We start from the raw sequence: 19277 nt of genomic DNA on the forward strand, positions 1-19277 counted from the left end.
TCAAACAGGAGTCGTTCTCCTGTTGACCATGTTGACGTGGAGTCCTTCTTTAAATTCCTTCTGGAGGAAGTTGTGGACCTGCAGGAAACTGGCTTCTTGGTCTGCGTTGTAGCTGGCAGCCGTGGTGACCTTCAAAGGCTCCCTGGAAAGGGTGTACATGGAAATTTCGTTCATGGGGATGGTGCCTGCTATCTTCATGCCAACTGGAGAAATGTCCCTGGATGGAGAAGGCTCCGTGGATCGGGAGCTGGATCTGGACCTCCGCCTCCTGTACCTATAGCTTGGCATCCTGGCATAGGGAGAACTGGAAGAAGTCTTAAGGAATTCCCTCTTGGTCTTAAACCTCAGCTCTTTGTTCTTCTCGATATAAATGTTCACAGCCAGAACACCTATGGTTTCGGCCACGATAAAAGACAAGGCTCCAAAATAAAAAGACCAGCCATAGTTGTAATGGTTCTTTTTGTCCTCATCTCGCTTGTCACTTGGGTCACCTGCATTGCTCGATATGTAGACAATGATCCCTATGATATTACTTAGACCTAGAGGAAGAAAAACATAAATCAGTGTTTATGTGGCTGGGGAGATAAAATTCAAGCCATGTTACTTTCTGGACCTGGGTGGTTCTAAGACTGAGACAATGAAGTTTTCTTACATTTATTTACACTTGCGTTTATCTCAAGGATTCATTTATTCCTGAAAAACAACCAACAGATCAACACATGGGTCATGTGCTCCCAAAATACTCAGCAGGACTTTTTCCCATCTCTTCATTGCAACCGTGGAAAAGCAGCAGCATGTGGCAGCTCGCTGATATTGTGAGTGGGATTCTAACATCCAGAAGAATGATTAAAATACATTTGGAGCTCAGGGCTATGGCTGTTCACCTTGATCAAGATAAGTTCTCTTCCACCTTGCTGAATTTTCATCTAAATGCAGCATGCTTAATACAGGCTGCAGGGAGAACTGTTAACAATGGGGCTGACTCTCTCAGATGTTTCTAGTGTGAAAAACAGGCTCACCTATCAGAGGTGAATGTTTTCTGCCTTCATATTTAAAAAAAAGGCCTTAGGTATAAGAGATGCTTGATTCGTCTAATGTTTAATACATTTTAAATAGTGTAAAACATGCTTGTTACTGAATTTCACTTCTTGCTGCAGGAAAACCAAAAGCTTTTCTAGAATATACTTATTGTGGGGCTTCAAGAGCATAATTTTGTCTGGAGAAATTTGCCTGGCGTGGTGTTATTAATGCCCTCAGTCCAGGAAAGGGGTGCAGGGAAAGCACTGCCAAGGAGCTTTTCCAGAGTCTTTTCCAGCTGAAAAAGGCAGCACTTCTCAAGAACTCAATTTAAACAGAACATACCCGCTGCAACAAAGAGAATCCCAGCGCTGAGAATAATGTTGTTTTTGCTGTTGTAAATCCTTCCTGCTCCGACACAGAGTCCTCCCAGCAACAGCAAAATTGTGCTTAGGATGGGGAACACGCTGGAGGCACGGACGATGCCTGCAGGGACACAGGTAGGAGGGGAAGACAGAGTAATCACTGGGTGCCTCCTCGGGTGCAAGTGTGGAGATTAGAGTCTCGAAACCCCTGTTTATTTCCCTAAAATCGTTAAGAGGAATGATTTAGTAGAACAAGAAAATTGTTAAGGTTGTAAAAGATCTTTAAGGTCATCAAATCCAACAGGGAAACCAGCACCTCCACCACACTTACCACTAAACTGTGTCCTTGAGTGCCAGCCACATCCACACATTTTTTGCACATATTCAGGGACATCTGTTCCAGTGCTTCATAACCCTTTCAGCAAATCATTTTTTCCTAACATCGAACTTATTAACATTTTTTATTCCTTTTTGTTAGAATTACCACTGACTCTGCATTTCTGGGCATGTTTTTGGGACGACAAAGCCATGAGGTGGCCAGTGTGACACAGATTCTCAACTGAATGGCTTCAGTGTTTTGAGCTTTCTCCCAGGAAGTCCAGCAGTACTGGCATTTTCTGATGCCACTGTGTGCAGAATACTTCTGGCAAAGCACGAGATAAGTCACAGTAAGACCCAGCATCACGCAGGGAGCAGCAGTGAAAAATTCATGAGCTGGCTATGAACCCTACAACGTTTGGGACAGCTGGAGCAGACGGATCTGTTCTGTGGTGCACACACAAGGTGAGCAAATTGCAGCTCTTGAAGTCTTGAAGCATCCGTGTTTGCCAGCAAGCACGACTAATAACCCCTTTTTCTTTTGCTGGATGTTAGGGACATTGAAACCTTTCAGATTTCTAAGGAAGGAATTTTAACAAGCGTGTCTTAGATGTTTGTGTTTAGTTTCCTGACAGCAAAGTAGTCATTTAAAATTCTGCATGCTTCAGTCCATTCATCAGCGTATAAAATCCCCCCAAAAAATATTAAAACACCACTTCAAGCCGGCTTTCAAAGTCAGGTCGCAACAAGACAGAGCAGCAATCGACAGGGAAGCGGCAGGGAGGGAACAAAAGGGCTGAGAAAAAATAAACAAGCATGAGAAGAGAGATGTCCATATTGTAAAAACCAAAGGGTAAAAAGCTGTCAGGGGTTCCTGAAAGGCAGAGTGAGGAACAGAGTTTTATTGCTGTAGAGAGAGGATTTATTTTTTGAAGAAGGGTAGATAAGGTGCTGAATACTGCTGTGGAAAATGGGATCACGCCGAAGCTGGGGAAAGGCGAGGGCACGGAGGGGAGCCCTGGCAGAGCGAGGGGTGCCAGGCTGGGGGGATCCCAAGGCGAGTGAGAGTCACAGGCTGCTGTCACAGTGGCACGGAAACCCCAGAGCAGACTGGGAGACCGCGGGCCCGCCAGGGCTGAGCGTGTGCAGAGGAGAAAACGCCATCTGGGCTGCTGCGGTGCCGAGAGCGCCGCGCTGTCCCCGGGTGCATCCTCCTGGCTGACACGCACAGCGAGCGGAGCCCGTTTCCCCGGGAGAAACGGGCAGATGTCCCAGCTGCTGCTTTCTCGTTTTGCTGTCGATGGCCGTGGCGTTCCCGACTCAGCGAATCGCTTCCTAACCATTCCCCTGGTAAATGGTGGCAGAGCTCCCAGTGGTCTGCTGGGGGCCGGGGGTTCCACACCAGCATCGCTCACCGCGCCCCGCAGGGAGGGCGCGGACACAAACCCAGAAAACAGTGCCTGCCTGGGAAGCTTCTGCCTGTATCGATCTGCAGCAGCCACGGAAGTCCATCCCTGCCCAAAGTGGCAGCGTCGCCGCACGTGTCCTTCACAGATGGGGCCTTTTCCAGCCGGATCTGAGCCGGTCCAGGCGGGCGCATTGCTATTCAGACAGCGTCTTGCAGGAACTGCCAAATCCAACTGATGTGGGTGGGTGTACGGCCTCGGGTCAAAGCCTGTTGAGACGTGAGAGCCTGTTCCCTTGTCCTGGGTGTACCTCCACGTGTATGGTAGACAGCACTTTGGCTTTTGAGTCAGTTTTTTCAGTCAATTATTAGAAATAGATTCAAAGTCAGTCTCTGCTGCTGGACTTTAAGGCAACCCAAATCTGTCTGTCTGTTTGTGCCCTGGCTAAAGGCTTAAAATCTCCTCTGGCCCACCCTGTCTGAATATTGTTTCCTGCACTTTATGGTCATGCTGTTTATAATGATTTCAGTTTAATCGAAGAGCTTTCCCAAAATGCTTCAGTGATATCATTGGAAGAAACTTGTCAGACATACCAAATACAGGGGGTGGGTTGTTCTATTTGTACTAATAATCTCGAGAGATAATTTTTCTGTAGTAGGTAATGAATGCGAAGAGAAGCAGAAGACACAGTGTTCTCTTCCTGAAAAATTCCACCGTATATTTTTTCTTACAATGTGTACTTTTAGCTCTGAAATTTCAAAAGAAGCTCGTAAGGTACCACGTAGAATTTACATATGTCTCCTGATACTGGTAATAAAATGACAGCACATCAAAAAACATTAAGGCAATCTGGTTTTTGCTTTCTCCCTGGCTTTTCTCTCCTCCCCTTGTTTACCGTCCTGTCGGTTTGCATCGCCTGCTGTGCACCGCTATGTGTGGTGACACCTCCTTCGGTGGAGCTGCTCCTCCCCATGGGGCTGCAAACCCTGCTCGGCTCGGGCTTTTAATCTCCGGAAAGGCAGGAGCCGAGGGAATGGCTGTGAAAAGAGGATGCTCTAACATGCAGGGAGGAAGGGCATGCAAGTGTAGAGATGCCCCCGAAGCAGGGTCCCCCTGCTCAGAGCAGCAGAGCCCCGACATCCCCAGCGCACAGCGAGGATGAGATCCCCCTCCTGCAAAGGGAGAGGGCATCTGTCCTCTGTGCTTTGTGCGATGCCGGATGGGAGCAGCTCGGGTTTTGTGTGCCCGAAGGAATGCGGGAGAGGAGGGAAGCAGGAGAGGAGCGAAGCCGGGGCGCGTTCGCCGCTGGGGATGCGGTGGCAGCCCGGGGACAGCGGGGCTCTCCGTGCTGGCACTGGGACATCTGCTGCTCGCTGGGGCCCCGCTCAGGCATGCGAGGGGGATTTTTTAGACACACAGATGGGCGTGTGTTGCCACGGGGAAGGTTCAATAGGAAGGGTCTTGTCTGAGCCCCTCTGCACGTGTCAGCTTGTCACCGCGCTGTCGCTCTCTTGACCACCGAAGGGCAAAATCCAAACTCCTGCCTCTGCCCACTCCCTAGACCTAAGTCTCCCAAAATCAGTAATTTTTGTCACTGATTTCCACGCGGTTTTGAATCAGGGCTCTATCCTGCCAGCACTACAGTGTTTCCATTTCTCTGAAGCCCAGATTAAACTGGGGACTCTGGAAGAGCCTGAGATCCCTCACGCTGCTCTTTCAGGAGCACGAAATACGTGAGTGTGGGTGCCTTTGTCTAAGCCAGGCAGGAAAAATAAATGTTAGTCCCAACATGTGTTAGTCCCTCTGAGAAACTGTGCCAAGAAATGACCAGAAATAGTGGAAAATGACATGGAGCCAGTAGACTGCAAAGGTGTTGCAGAAGGCAGAAACAGGACAGAAGCTCTCATGCCCCTTTGAAACAGGATGCAAATATCATCCTGTCTTAAACAATGATTTGGTCCCTACTCCATAAAGGTATGAGCTCATCTCTTTTGGATCGAGACACATTACCTTTCAGTAATCTCTAAATCAACTCTGTGCATGGGAAACAGCAGTTCTTAGGAAAGTTGAAGCCGAGAGCCTTGTCTCCTTGCAGACTCTGTGAGGTGAGCTCTGCTCTGCGGGGGAGACACCGGAGACTGATTTTGCAGAAGACATAAAGGTCCAACGACCAACTTGTTTTTAAGATCTGTACTTAGTCACTTCTGCAAACAGCTTTTAGGAACACCCATCACAAGCACACTTACAAACAATTTAGCAGTCTTGTATCTTAACATGGAGCTGGAGACTGTTTTTCCCAGTTCTCACTTTTCACTATATAAAGAAGGCATAATGTGCTCTTATCAAGATGCTACTTAATTCCTCTTTCCTTTTACTAATGATGTTTGTTTCCTAAAGCTGACTTTGCATCAATTTAACATTAGTTTCAAGACTTTGTATGAAAGATAAATGCAGCTGTGCTCATGCTCTGCCTTTGCCTGAGCTCTGAAATCGTGTCACCCGGGTGCTATGACTGATCTAAATTGACAAGAGCAAAGAGGAAAAAACATCTGGGTTTTCTGGTGAGGCAAATCTTTTGGAGAATTTTACTTCTTCATGTCTTACTAACTAGAAGTTGTTGTCCAGAAGTGAGCAGAAGGGCAGAGTGGTTCTCTAAGTGGTGTTTCAGGTAATTAATATTGTAATTGAGGAGTTCTCTGCCTTGCCAGCAGTGTTGTTCTCCACTCCCTGATTTCCCAACAGCTTGTGAGCTGCAGTTTCTCTCCCCGGCAAAGAGCCCTGCTTTCAGCTTGGCTGCTCAGCTCTTTTGTTCAGAAGGAACAAGGCAAGGAGTCCTCTGGAGAAGGGGAATCTAACTCCAACTTCGCAGGTTTCATGGTTGGGTTCCAAGACTTGTCATCAGCTGAGAATGGTCATGTGGAGGGAATGAAACAACTGTCCTTATTTCAAGCACCAGGCTGGTGGGTGAAATCTCTTCTGGGGGGAATTTCATGCCAGCATGGAGCAGCAGTGGCTGGGTGGCCAGGCAGGGAAGCCACAGCCCCTGTTCATGCTGGGATTTTGCTGTTGGCTGCAGAAATTTCAGCTTCTTTCCTATAGTGCTGTAATTTCACTGCAGGGGCAGGTGCCTCACCAGCTGCAAAGGCTGAGACTTGAGTAAGGGTTGAGTTTAAGCATTTGGTAAAGCTTCCTAATGGGCTGGAGCCCACTCCTCAAACCTGTTTTGTAATCCTATAAATACTCCCCCTGTAAAATATCCTTGCCAATCTGGGCGTGACAGCTGTGGTTTTCATTTGAAAATTTGTCATATGATATTTAGACAAACGGCACCAAAATTGTGAGCATTCTCCTGGCTGAAGGAAACCCTTGGAAAAAATTCTTGAAACTGCATGGCAAAAGGGTTGGAACTAGATGGTCTTTGAAGTCCCTTCCAAAACAAACCATTTCATGACTCAATGACTCTATGGAGTGGGGAAGGGTAATGGTTGTGTCAGCTGCAGCATGAACTGGATGTGTGGCACCACTGGGCTCTGCAGCCCAGTTTGGGCCAGTCTGGCAGTGAGTAAAACTGGGGCTGCTCTCTGCAGAAGAGAAGCCCAGGGAAGGCTCTCTGGGCTCATCCGTGTGTTAGGTGTCACTGTTCACTTACGGAGAAGGTACTCTGAGCTGTCGTGGTCGTAGTCATTGTCTTCAGGGAAGTGGTTGATCCGGAAACAATGTCCTTTGTAGATTCCTAAATGGAAACAAAGCAAACAGAACCCATAAGGAACAGAACCAGGTAAATGGACTTTTTTTAAACCTGTCAAGAAACCATCTCCAAAGTCATGAATTTTGGGCAGATTGAGCTGAAGGGACAACCAGGATTCTTGGGCTCTTTCCTTCAGCCACTTATATCGTTCTCTTGAGTTTTTTAATCTCTAAGTGTTTCACTTTATCAGCGCTGTGCTTATCTTACAAGCATACTGAGTTTGCAAAGCTTCTTTTTGTTCCCAAAGTGGCTGTCAGGCTGGGTCCCTGCTCCATGGCTGGGGCTCCCAGTGCCAGTCTCACTCCCATCACCCTTCCCATCTCATCCCAGTGAAGTGCAGCCTTCCCTTATCAGGTAAAAGCTGTATTGTCTGAGGCCTCTTCAATTACTCTCTACGCTGCAAAAACAAATCCATAAATCTCTTCCTGCTGCAGTTTAAACCTGTGTGTCCCACTCCAGGTTGGCTCAGCTTTTAATGACATACCTGCTTTGCTAACTGGGAGCCTGCGCAGTAAAGTCAGGGCACAGTGTGCACTCCTGATCCCTGGAGGGACAACACCAGACAAACCCCTCACTTGACCAGACACCTCAGCACTTTGCCCATGTAGGTAAAGCTGCCCATGAGCATTTTGTGCTCTTTCCTGTCACAGTTATCCATAGTCTGAGCTGCAGTTGGGTCACTGTGGTACAGGGAGCTACATGGGGGCCTCTCCCCAGAGAGCCTCCTGCAGGAGTGAGCCCTGAGCTGTGATTGTGCCATGGTGCTTTCATTATTCATTAACCAGCGCTCTCCTGCTCGGGAACACATCACCCAGGCTGAGTTATCCCTGCACAGGAGTCTCAGTGCTTACAGCTCGAGCTGGCAGAAGGATTTAAAACCCATCAGTTAATGCTACTTTAACAGAAGCACAGCTGCAGTCTGTAGGATATAAATGTGGATTTATTTCACTACCTATTACCAATGATTACAAAGATCTCAAAAGAATTACTAATCTGGAGGATTTAAATTGCACCCTGTGAGTGTCAACCACAGGTTTGCTACTACAGCGCATTTAATTCTTCCAGTAAATGATGTATCAGCTCTAATTGCAGCAACGGCTCAGGCTTTCTCTGTACAGCACTTCAAAGGCTGGGAACAAGATGTAAGTGGCTCCTGTCACATCTGGAAGTGACACACCTGTCCTGGCTGCCAGGTGGGGAGAGAACTTCAGCTGGGCCTGCGCCTGCTGAGCCAGTGAGAGCTCGTGCATCCCTGTGCTGGCCATCACAGAGGCTGCTGCTCCTCATGGCTCTCGGGCAAGGCAGTGTAAAACTCAGTTTTTAAAGATCCCAGTGCTTATTTCCATGGCAGTTCACACCGTGGAACTGAATCACCCCCAGCATCAGAGAGCCTCTGAGACTAGATGGTCACTTCATTGAGTCTCTCCATTAAGGTGTGCCATTCCCAGGAAATATTCAGAGTGCGATTTTATCCTCTCTATTTATTAAAGAGAAAAATATCAAAATAATGTTAGCATCCTAATTTCCAGTGGAAATAGGCTTTCCAATGGCTGTGCTTGTGGGTGTATGGGTGGGGCCATCTCTCAGTCTGTACACACTTCTCTGCTTGTAGGTATTGTATTCTGTGTCTTTATCACACTGGCAGAAGGCAGGGTTAGAGGGGATATTAGGATGAAATTCCTCCCAGTGAGGGTTGTGCTCAGAGAAGCTGTGGCTACCCCATCCCTGGAAGTGTCCAAGGCCAGGTTGGAGAGGGCAGCCTGGGAGAGTGGAAGGTGTGGGTGGAACTGGGTGAGCTTTAAGATATCTTTGAACCCAAACCGTTCCATGATTCTATGATTCTCCAATAAACATTAAGGTAACTGGTTGAATTTACCCAGAGCTGATGTAAAAGTAGAGGTGCTGCAGGTCACTGAGCTGTGGTGCAGATAGGGAGATGCCTGAACTCAGGAGAGAGCTCTGTGCCCCCACCACAGGCTCCTTTTGCACGTTCACAGAGTGTGGACACGGCAACAGCCCAAACAAACACCTCAGCTCCAGAAACTCACTTAACAGATGAGAAGTCTGCAAGACTCAAACGTTCTCAAAGCCTCTTGTGTTGCAGCACGGATGGACTGATGGAGGGGTTTGGGCTCTGTAAAATGGCTCAATGTAATTGAATTGCTGAGTGAAATGGGCCCCTCTGCAGAACTTTCACAAAGGCCATGAAGCCATTCCTTCCACTGCAGGGCTGGAATGCACCAGCAGGACAGCACTGATGAGACCTTCATTTCCTGGCTCTTATATTTAGAGCCTTTCACGTGAAAGAGTATTAGCAAGACTAGCAGAGGTAAAAAGCAGAATAATAACCCCTCTACCTCCAAAATATATATATATATATATCTGCATGAGCTTGAGAGTTCCTTTTTATTTTCAGTTTTTAGGAATAGTGGGATTGGTCATTATTAATTGGTCATTATTTATCTGGCAAAATTATGATAGAAATAGCAAATGATTGTGAAATTTGTACCTGTATCAAAGCCTAGAAATCCAAAATATTCTCCCCGGTATGTTTGATGTAGTTCAGACCAGAGATGTCTGTGATGTTTGAGAGCTATTAACAGCAGCAGACTGGATAACTTTCTTCTATAAACTTAACAAGTGCAATGTAATTCAGCAGCAGCTTATTAAACTCTCAGTGAGGCTTGAAGTTGCTATCAAGAACTCTGGTGATCTACAGGGTATTGAGGCCTCTTTCAATCCACAAAGTATTTGAAATAAAGGCTTCCTAGGAAAAGTAACAATGCCTCTTTTCTTCATAATGATGGAGTTTGGAACTCAGATTTGCCAAAAATTAAAACTCGCTGGAGAAGTGGCCAGCTCTAAAAGCAGAACAGCTGAGTCTGACTTGTATTTATACATGAAAAATAAGAACAAAGCAAAGCTGGAATTTGGTGGAATACCCATATCCATGCCCTGGCATGTAAAGCAATGTAAAAAGGATAAAAGTCATGGAATGGCAGAGGTGGCAGGAAAGGAAATGCCTCAATTAAACTCAGTAACAACCGTTCTGCAAACATCTGCACAAGGGCTGAGCTCCTTGAAGATTTTCTCAAAGGCTTCTCAGCAGCTGCCTTGAAGCAGGTCCACACTCACTGAGGCACACAAAGCCATTTCCCACTCCAGGAGGGGGTGTGGGAGAGAGATTTTTTTTCTCTTCCTTGCTTGAGTTTGGGGATACAGTACCTTAAATCCTTGGGAGAGGAAGATGGAATATTTAACTCCTACTGCTCTACCCACTAGAGAGAGATAAATAAACTGCAATCACTGCCTAGCAGATACTAAAATATTGAGAAGCACTTCTGGATACCTCTTGAGAGTGAGATATAATATCCCACGGAGATGCTGTAAGTATTACTCCTTTCTTTGAATGATTACTGATAGGTTTTTAATGGTGCTTTTAGAAATACAAATATTAGAATGCATTTCCCCCCTCATAATAACAATGACTTTGTTCAGAATTTTGAGCCAGGAATTCAGGATCTGTGTTAATGATAATGAAGAGGTAAATTTTCTGAAGTGTCGTTGATGGTGTAAGAACAAGCTTTTTCCACTTGTTGCAGTGTACTTAGATGGCATTTAGAACTAAAAAGCATTTCTGACTTGGTTCTACTGTGTTCAAGGGCTTCTCTGGCAAGGTTAGTACTTCCCAATCTCACTAAGTTGTTCAGACAACTATAATTAGAGTGTGATGTACTCAGATAACGTGATAAGGGAGGCAACTGTAGTGCCTAAGTGAAGATTAAGCTTTGTTTTGGGGTTTGAAATCTCAAAACACATAGAGGTTTCAACAGCAAATCAAAGTAGTGATCCCAAATTCTGATGACATAGTGTCTTCTCTTTGCTCTGTCTCAAATAATCCTTTCATAATCCTGCCTCTACCACTGCAGATTATTCCCTGGATTTTTACTTTTTGATGACTGAGAGTGAAGGTTAATGTTTGGGAGGCAAATGCTTATTAATTTGGTGGCCATGCATTACATGATCCTGTTATTGTCCATACCATCAGCCATGTCTTTGGGAACAGCAATTTCCTGTGGTTAATGTTTATCAATGACAACATTCCCTGATGCCCTGGAAGTGTTTGCAGAAATCAGCACTGGAAAACAGAGTCCTCAAATGTCTGACAATATTTGTCAATGCAAGGCTGTACTTTTGTTTTCTCCCTGCCCTAATCCTGAAAACTCTACACAACGTGATCTTCCCACAGCATTACTGCTCTGTTGTCATTTAAAATAGGTTTCCACCACTCCAGACTGGAGCAGCTCTGCAGCAGAGGGGCCTGGCTGCGGGGGACTTCTGTCAATAGCAATTTTTGTCTGCCAGTGCTGAGCAGGCGCTTACGGGAGGCGATATCTGATAGCAGTGGGAGACACTGGAGGAGAGAGGGGCTGAGCTGCTCCCTCCTTCTCCATCACCTTCTGCAGTGCCACTGCCCCATTAACTCTTTCAGCTGCCAGCCCTCCTTTATGCAGAAAACACTGGGTTTGGGACTGCTAGACTGCTTTCTTGTTTTCTCATGGGACACCAGACATTTGCTGAGTCTTGTCTCCAACCCTCCTCTGCCAACACGCCACATTCCTGCAGCTCTTGAGCAGCTGTGCGTACTTGGAGCACACACATGCACTCTATTATTAATAGTGTGGAGTAGGGGATTCTCCCAAAGGAGTTGCACTGGTGGGATGAGGGCTGTGAATGTCACCTGCAGGGCAGGTAAATGCACCCACAGTCATCCACCCCAAAACCTCACCAACCAGCGGATCGCTATCTGGCAAATCTGGGACCTCTGGGTTGGTTTGGAGACATGGAATGAAATTGTTTTCAGGATCATTTGACAGCAAGTGCTTGCGGAAACAGGGAATACAAGTTGAAGGAGCTGACTGTATATTAAAAATAAGGCAATTAGTAAAGTACCATGGGAAATTTGGACCGATGGTTCTGCTTGTTGCATCTCTTCTGTGACTAAATACTGTGCCTCAGTTCCAGAGCCGACTGTCAGCCTGATTTACAGCAACACATGAATATCTGAGTGTTCAAATGACAAGTTTTCTGAATGTATCAGCACAGAGAGGGCTGACTGACAGACAGCATCACAGCTAGCACCACGAGAAAAGCGTGACAAGCAGAGTGGGGCTGTTGTAACAGAAGTTCCTGAACACAGTGTCCATCCCAGCACGTCGTGCAGGACTGGGTTTCCTTAATGGCATGGCTTTACACTTCCCTGGGACATCAGTGGAGAGCCTCTATTTATAGTGAGTGAAAGTGCCTCAGTGCTGGACTCTGCCAGGGGAGAGGAGAAACAGTTATTTTGGGTATTTTTTTTTTCCTTAGGAGGATTTCTCTGCTGACAGGTTCTGAAGCCCTTTGCTCGTTGATTTGAGCAATAGTGAGGAAAGGAGATCAGACACGCCAAAAAATGTTCATCTCCACAACAATAACTATCTGTGCACTGTGTTCATTTGTTTGATTTTCCACCAGTACAGCTCCCCTGTCTCACCGGACTGACACCACAGCACACGCAGCTGCTGCCTTTGCTTTCTTCTCATTCCTCTTGTCACAAAATAACCCTAGAGAAGAGGAATCGAGGGTGCACCTCCTTTTACTTTCAAAACCTGCTTTGTGGTGCTGCTGGTCAAACAGGGTTTATTCTAGTTCTGAGCTCTCCCTTCAGACCACAAGGAACAGCATTAGGTATTTTCCTGTAGCTTGGAACTTTCTGTGTTAAACTGTCCCAAGTTTGATTATTTGTCTCCTGCTGGCTGCTGAGAGTTTCACAAGCCTGTCCTTAAGTTACTCGAATGAGCAGAGATCCCATGAGCCTCTGCCTGGAGATGTTTAATGCTGTTGTTATAAAAGAAATCATGAACTATTGATGCAGGTCATGTGCAAAACACACCTCGTGTGAATTTGCTACTCCACAAGGCTGCTGTGAGCTGCCTTCATCACGGCAGAGGATGGAGCCAGCAGAGAAAGAAGCCTTGGGAGGCTAAATACACATTAATTGGGTGTCTGCCTTTGAAAAAAGTTTGGCTGTTGTGAGAGCTGGAAACTTCAAAGCACAGGCTGTTTTTGAGACAGATTCCGTCTGACACCCTCGGAGTCCTGCCAGTCCTGGAAATTTGTCCATATGACAGTTAGTATTTTTGTTTCATCCTGAAGATGAATTTGATGAATAGCACTGCTCATACCTGGGGTTATTGTTATACTTTTGCCAGGGTAGGTCCTATGTTCAGAAAACACTCAGGACATAAAAAGAGTAGGAGTTTACTCCCGTAACTGTGGGCTACCCTGGTGCCATAAACCAGCTGGGCAGGATGAGCTGCCTGTGTGTGCCATGGTCAGGCCAAAGCAAATCCAGCTCAGCTGAGTCTTTAAAACCATGTTTCCCTACAATCTTGAGGCTGTGAAAAACAGAATCTTTTATTTCACTTTTAGAAGTAATTTCCTCCTTTCTCTATCTTACGTTCCCTAACTCAGAACTCACTTGTTTCTCATTGCAGGGAGAGGAACGGCCTACTTTTGGGCCAGATTCTGATTTCACTGTAGTGGACTCAAATCCGTCTCACCCACTGATATCAGAATCTGGTCTACTCCCTTTCGTTTTCTTCCCATCTACTTCCTGGGCAGAAAGAAAATTATTTTAAAATGTTCAAGTGTATGAAATTTGCCCCATTTTCTTCCTTAGGAGCTGTCATCTCAAACAAACCCTTTGGGTTCTTCTTTTGATCTATTTTCAATTGTCTGGTGGGCAAAGCAAAACTCCTCCTCAAGTCTCTTATTTTCTTATCTTCTGCTGTGACATGAATTTCCCCTTTCTCCAGTCCTCCCCCTCTGCTGCCTACAGACCTTCCGCTGCTCAGAGCTTCCCCTCGGTGTCAGGTGAGGAGCAACCACTCAGGATTTGCTGCCTGCTCCATTTTGCTCCTTTTTAAGGCTTTTGAAGGCAGAACACCTTTCCAGTGTGCTCAGCACCTCGGGAAGGCTCCAAGGAGCTGGAGGAGACGCCGGAGCAGCTGCTGCTGCCCACGCACTGCAGAGGAGCTGGGGCTGGCAGGGATCTCTTGGCTGGCCTTTATTTAGTGCTCCCCATTCCCCTCCAGTCTGGCAGAAGCACGTTTTCTCCAGGAACAGGTCTTGGTTTATCTTGTCATTTGATGTGCTCACTCCATTCTCTTACCTTCGTGTAGTAAATGCTCCCTCCTGTATTTATGGTAGACTTTCTGTGAGAAGAGACTGTCTTACGCCACCACTCTCCAGTGCTTAGAATATTCTGATCTGCTTTCCCCACCTTGCCTGCTCGGTGGCAGTGCTTGATCTGATTCCCTTTTGCAGCCTCTCCCTGGTGCTCCTGGACAAAGCCCTCTCTGTTGGAGGCAGAGGCTGCTCACAGCCCCTTCTTTCACCACAGCCCCACAGAAGGAAGGCTGTGCTGCTCTGTTTCTTGCGTTGCTTTATTTTTGCAGAGGTCTCAGACTGCAGTGGAGCTCATGCTTGGCGTGGCTGAGGAGCCACCTCCCGTGGTCTGAGTGCCAATTCCAGAGCTGCAAATAGCGACTGGAGAGGCTCCTGCTCGGGCAGCTCGACCTTCAGGTCACAACCACCCCTTTTCAAACACTCCTGAGCTTCCCGTGGCCTTAGCTGATCTCCTCCAGATGCCAGAGGATGGTCACTATTTCCCAAAGAAGTTGGCACCATAGCAGAAGGTGTACCCTGCTTAGGGGGTAAAAAAATCCTCTGTTCATGGAATGACAGAATGGTTCGGGTTGGAAGGGATCTTAAAGCTCATCTTGTCCCTGCCATGGGCAGGGACACCCTTCACTAAACCAGGCTGCTCCAAACCCCATCCAACCTGGCCTTGAACACTTCCAGGCATGAAGCACTTGTGCTTTCGGGGGCTGACTTCTAATTCTGGCAGCAAAAATTTTGCTTTCTGAGAAAAATACTCTTGGTTATTTTGCTGTTCTGCAAGCCAGGATGCACTGAGCACTATTTTATACAGCCTGGTAGAGCCTCTCCAGATTCTGGATCACCTACACCAGAAGATATCCCAGGAAACGCCTACAGAGGCTCAGTCACTTATAATTCATGTGGAAAACACACAGCCTCAGCAGCTGACCTCCTGTTTTCAGCTGGACAAATATCATCAGAGATGTTGTGCATTTGTATTTCTGTGTAAGAAATGAACAGATTCAGAAAAGATGCTTTGCCAAAGATGCCTTTCAAATTCTATGACAGCCTTTTGTTCCATTACAAGATTTTGAGATCTTGAGTGATGTTAGAAAACTCGTGGCAGCAAAACTCATTTGCCAAAGATTCTCCTCACCTGCACATCTGGGAGCTAATAAAACACATCACAGTGTCTGGCTGCTGTCCTTTGAATTCTCTTCAGTCATTACAAAACTGCTGCCAAAAGCACTAAGTGTCCTTGTGCTACCACAGTGAATACCAATGGTACCAGGGAAATGCAGGACAGCTGCAGAGTAGGGGACAGTTGTGTTTCCTGTTGGTTTGGGCTACTCAGTTTCTTCAAATGTTTGCTTCATAAACCAGCATTCTGGCCATGGAATTCACGACTGAGGTTATTCAGCAGTGCTCCTACCCCTTCCCAGCTGCCTTGCCTTGGCCAAGCAGCAGATAATGGAATGTGCTGTGTAATTCCACAAACCCTGCTGATGGGTCTTTCTACTACAATTTGCAATTTTCTCCTTATCAGCCACATCCTCTTGTGCTGCTGCTTGGATGGCTAAGTGGGGCAAATTTCAGGTGGTTCTGTTTTAGTGTCTTTTGTTGATCCTTTTTACGAAGCTTACTGAGGGAATGACTCTGTGTTTTCTAGGGAGAAAACTAATGAACTTCCAGCCCTGATGTTCAGTTTGCATTTTGGAAATCAACTGCACAGGGGAATAGGGGCAATCCCTCAGCCTGGGTATGCCATGGTTGTTTTGGGGCAACAGTGGTGATGCTGTTTGAGGAATATTTTCAAGACAGAGAGAAATCAGCCCTGCCACGGTGAGCGTTCTCATGCCTGGCTCAGTCTCAAGAAAATGACAACATTTCTAGTTTGTCGTGGGGTTGTTAACTCACTTCTCAGTCTGCTTTTCTCTCCACCACCACGGCCCACACTCGCTGTGTTCTGCCTTCACACCTCGTCTCGTCCTGCATCTCCTGCCACAGTCCTTTATCCCAGCAGCCCAGAAGTTTGTCTCACCACTCACTTCCATATTTTGCTCTGCTGCCACTTTGCTGAGGTTGTTTCTGGGTGGCTGATATAATCCTCCTTGTCCTTTTAAAGTGAATTTGGAGCTTGGGTAGAAACCTCCATTAGAGTTCTGTAGTTGGCTCTTCTACCTTAGCTAAAATTAGTCTAACACTTGAGGAGCTGGTGTTGGCTTCTTAGGTGAGAGCCTTCATCCATCAGAGCTCTGAACTGAGAGTCATCCTCTGATAAGTTTCCAGCTCTCACTTACATTCTGGCTCCAAATACCTTAATTTAAGGAGGTACTTTAGTAACTGGCAGTACTTTTGGCACAATATGTCAGAGACTGACTTGTTTTTCACAACTGTGAATGGCCCCACAGTGACCATCACAGCTCCAACACCTCAGTGCGGGAAACGAACAGTGCTGGCCTGAATCTAGCCAGGATTTGGACCAAAATCTGTTCTTTGCCCCCAGTATTCTTGACCCTGACATAGATTCAATGGTACAAAGACTGCATATTCAGGGAGGTTGCTGCCAGTCCGTCAGTCACTGTGAGAGGGCTCAAGTGCCAAACTGTACTGGGTGCAGTTCTGAGAACAGGCTCTCATTTTGCCTGGTGAAGTTTACATGCTATAAAATGACAAATCATGCTTATTTGCACAATGTCAAACTATGCCTTTTCCCTGCATCTGCGCAGTTGGAATCAAGTTTCCCTTAAGGGGTAGTTTGGTTTTTATCCATATGGTTTCCCTTCCTTGGGTAAGTCATCAGTTCTCCCTCATTAACGTGGTGATCAACCAGGGCTCAATGGCTTCACCTTTTAGGATCACAGCACATCTACAGATCCTGTCCCATGGCTTGGCATTTCCTGGGGGTGGAATTCAAGGAAATGAACATTGATGTCTCTTCAAAGTCTCTACTGAGTTTATAATTGGAGTCACTGTCATGGTCACCTCTAGGGTGCTTTCTGAACTACCTGAGGCACACCAGTGCAATGTATGCTTTATTTTCTGCTTTATTTTCTGCCACTTCAACTTTCACACATGCACAACGTCCAGCTGTTGCCTTCCTATTCTTAATTTCTACTTTTAGACCGTCTTAAACTGCCATTTCCCCCCATTTTCTGAAACATTTTCATTTCACACCAGGCAAGGTTTGCAGCTGGCATACAGCAGTCTAAAATTTAATATACTCTCCAGAATGAGGACCTGGGAAATCCTTGGCAATGTTTGGGGTAACACACATGTGGTGCACCTGGTGTCTTCTTCTCTGATGGAAAAACCTTCCAGGTCTAGTCAGTAGAAAAATTATTCATACTATTAATGGTTCATTCTATCGATATTTTGTCAATAAGGTGATGATTCATATTATTGATGCAATCAATACTAGAGAATTGCTAACTGATGGTTCTGATTATTGTGATGGTGAGATCTCTTGGTGCAACAGAAGCTTGCAAGGCACTAGATAATTACCTCACTGCATTAAATGAGTTATTGTCTGCTCCAGTAGCAGGGAGTGTCTCTAACCTGACATCTAAGGCTGAACTTTCTTTACAAACTTTCTTTTGGCTCATTCAAACCCCAAGTGGGTTTTTTTTTTTAATGAAAAAAAAGAGGTTTACACTGGAAAGTAGTGATATAGGACCTTGCTAGTGAATTAATTAGGAATATCTAGGACATTTGGATAATCTCGCACTGATTCTACATCTCTTCAGTCCATCGAAATTCACCATAAGATGATGACATTCAGAAAAATAGTTGGATGTTGAAGGAGCAATAGGGAAATAACAGTCCATAAATCATCTTAGTTGAAAGACATGCTTGCAATGTGTCTGTCTTTGGAATGCAGTGACCTTGAGTTGGTTCTCCATTCGTTTTGGAGCACACAAATGATCTTCCTGGTCTCTCTGCCAGCTTGTTGAGTTATACATAGAAGCAAAGCCTCTAGAGATTGATCATACACAATCAGTGATGCGGGACAGAAACAAGGCAGATGACAACAGGGAATTTAAAGGTTGGGAGAAAGGGGTGGAACTGCCAAGCCTTGCTGATGGCTGGATTTGGGAAACGCAAGGCAAAGGTCTCAGTAATCATCTGCATGATGTATCAGTGTGAAAGACACTCCACCAGAGAGATTAGTGCTGTGTGTTCTGTCGAGCTGGATACCCAGGGCTGATGTCTAACCTTGGGAACAAATAGCAGAGCTGCTGGAGAGACTGAGCGGCTTCCAGGGGGAAATAATGAAAGGAATAGAAATATTTTGCCATTGTTAAATCTTGGAAGGGAATATAAAGGCAGCATGTAGGATTTTAACTTGAATTAGAGTTACTACTTCCTTAGTTATTCCTGATTCCCAGCAGTACATGCAACCTGAAAGGTGCTGCAACTTCATGGAGGAAGGCTGAAAACAATGTGAAAAAAGAGCAAAGGAGCAGAAAAAGAGGAAAGGAGCAGAAAAAGAGCAAAGGAGCACTTTGGGGCAGAATGTCCTGTCTGAATCCCAGCCCTGCCCGAATCCCATCCCTGCCCGAATCCCATCCCTGCCCGAATCCCATGTCTGCCATCATCCCAGCCCTGCCTGAGGAGCTGGTGCTTCTTCCTGCCAGAAGGCAAAGGGATGCACAGCCACTGCCTGAAGAAAATTCAAAGCCTTAAACTTTCTAATTCCCAGGACTGATTTAAATTATCACAGCCGACAAATGACTTAATACATAAAAATGGAAATGGCTCCCAGATAGATCTGTTTAAATGAACACATGCAGAAGAGATTCCATTTGGCTCCTGCACCTGAAACTTTCTATTTCCTAATGCAAACTAAGCAGTGACAAATAAAAATGAGGCTGCAAAACCAGCATGACCTCTTTAAGCTTTAATTATTCATGAGAACTGTTTTCTTCTCTGCTGAGATTCAGAGCAACACATTTAAGTGGGTTCCTCTCAGGTTTATGGGAGACGTACGTTCCTTGTTACACCAGCTAATAAATGCAACTAAACACAATGACCCAACAATATTTGTAGAAACAGCATTTGGGAAAATGTGTTTAATGAATCAGAAGACCCTTAATCTAGTCAGTCTTGAAAAGCAAAACATATCATGCAAAATTACAATGCACCAAAGCACAGGCTCATAAATATTTTATTGTCGAGACTTCTGAGTTTACTTTCAGTATTTCAGGATTGCATTTT

At 45.8% G+C, this 19277-nt stretch overlaps 1 protein-coding gene across 1 annotated transcript in view; it reads right to left on the reverse strand.

Moving 5' to 3' along the window:
• CACNG4 (calcium voltage-gated channel auxiliary subunit gamma 4) overlaps positions 1-19277 on the reverse strand; it is a 39289-nt gene continuing 20012 nt past the window's right edge. Inside the window, exons 2-4 of the mRNA XM_062506131.1 lie at positions 6756-6839; positions 1363-1503; positions 1-539 (exon numbers count right to left, since the gene is read on the reverse strand). Of these exons, the coding sequence (XP_062362115.1) occupies positions 1-539; positions 1363-1503; positions 6756-6839 (764 nt within the window). The remainder of the gene's footprint in view (positions 540-1362; positions 1504-6755; positions 6840-19277) is intronic.

Source organism: Cinclus cinclus, chromosome 20 (genome assembly GCF_963662255.1).
Source record: "Cinclus cinclus chromosome 20, bCinCin1.1, whole genome shotgun sequence".
Taxonomy (NCBI): domain Eukaryota; kingdom Metazoa; phylum Chordata; class Aves; order Passeriformes; family Cinclidae; genus Cinclus; species Cinclus cinclus.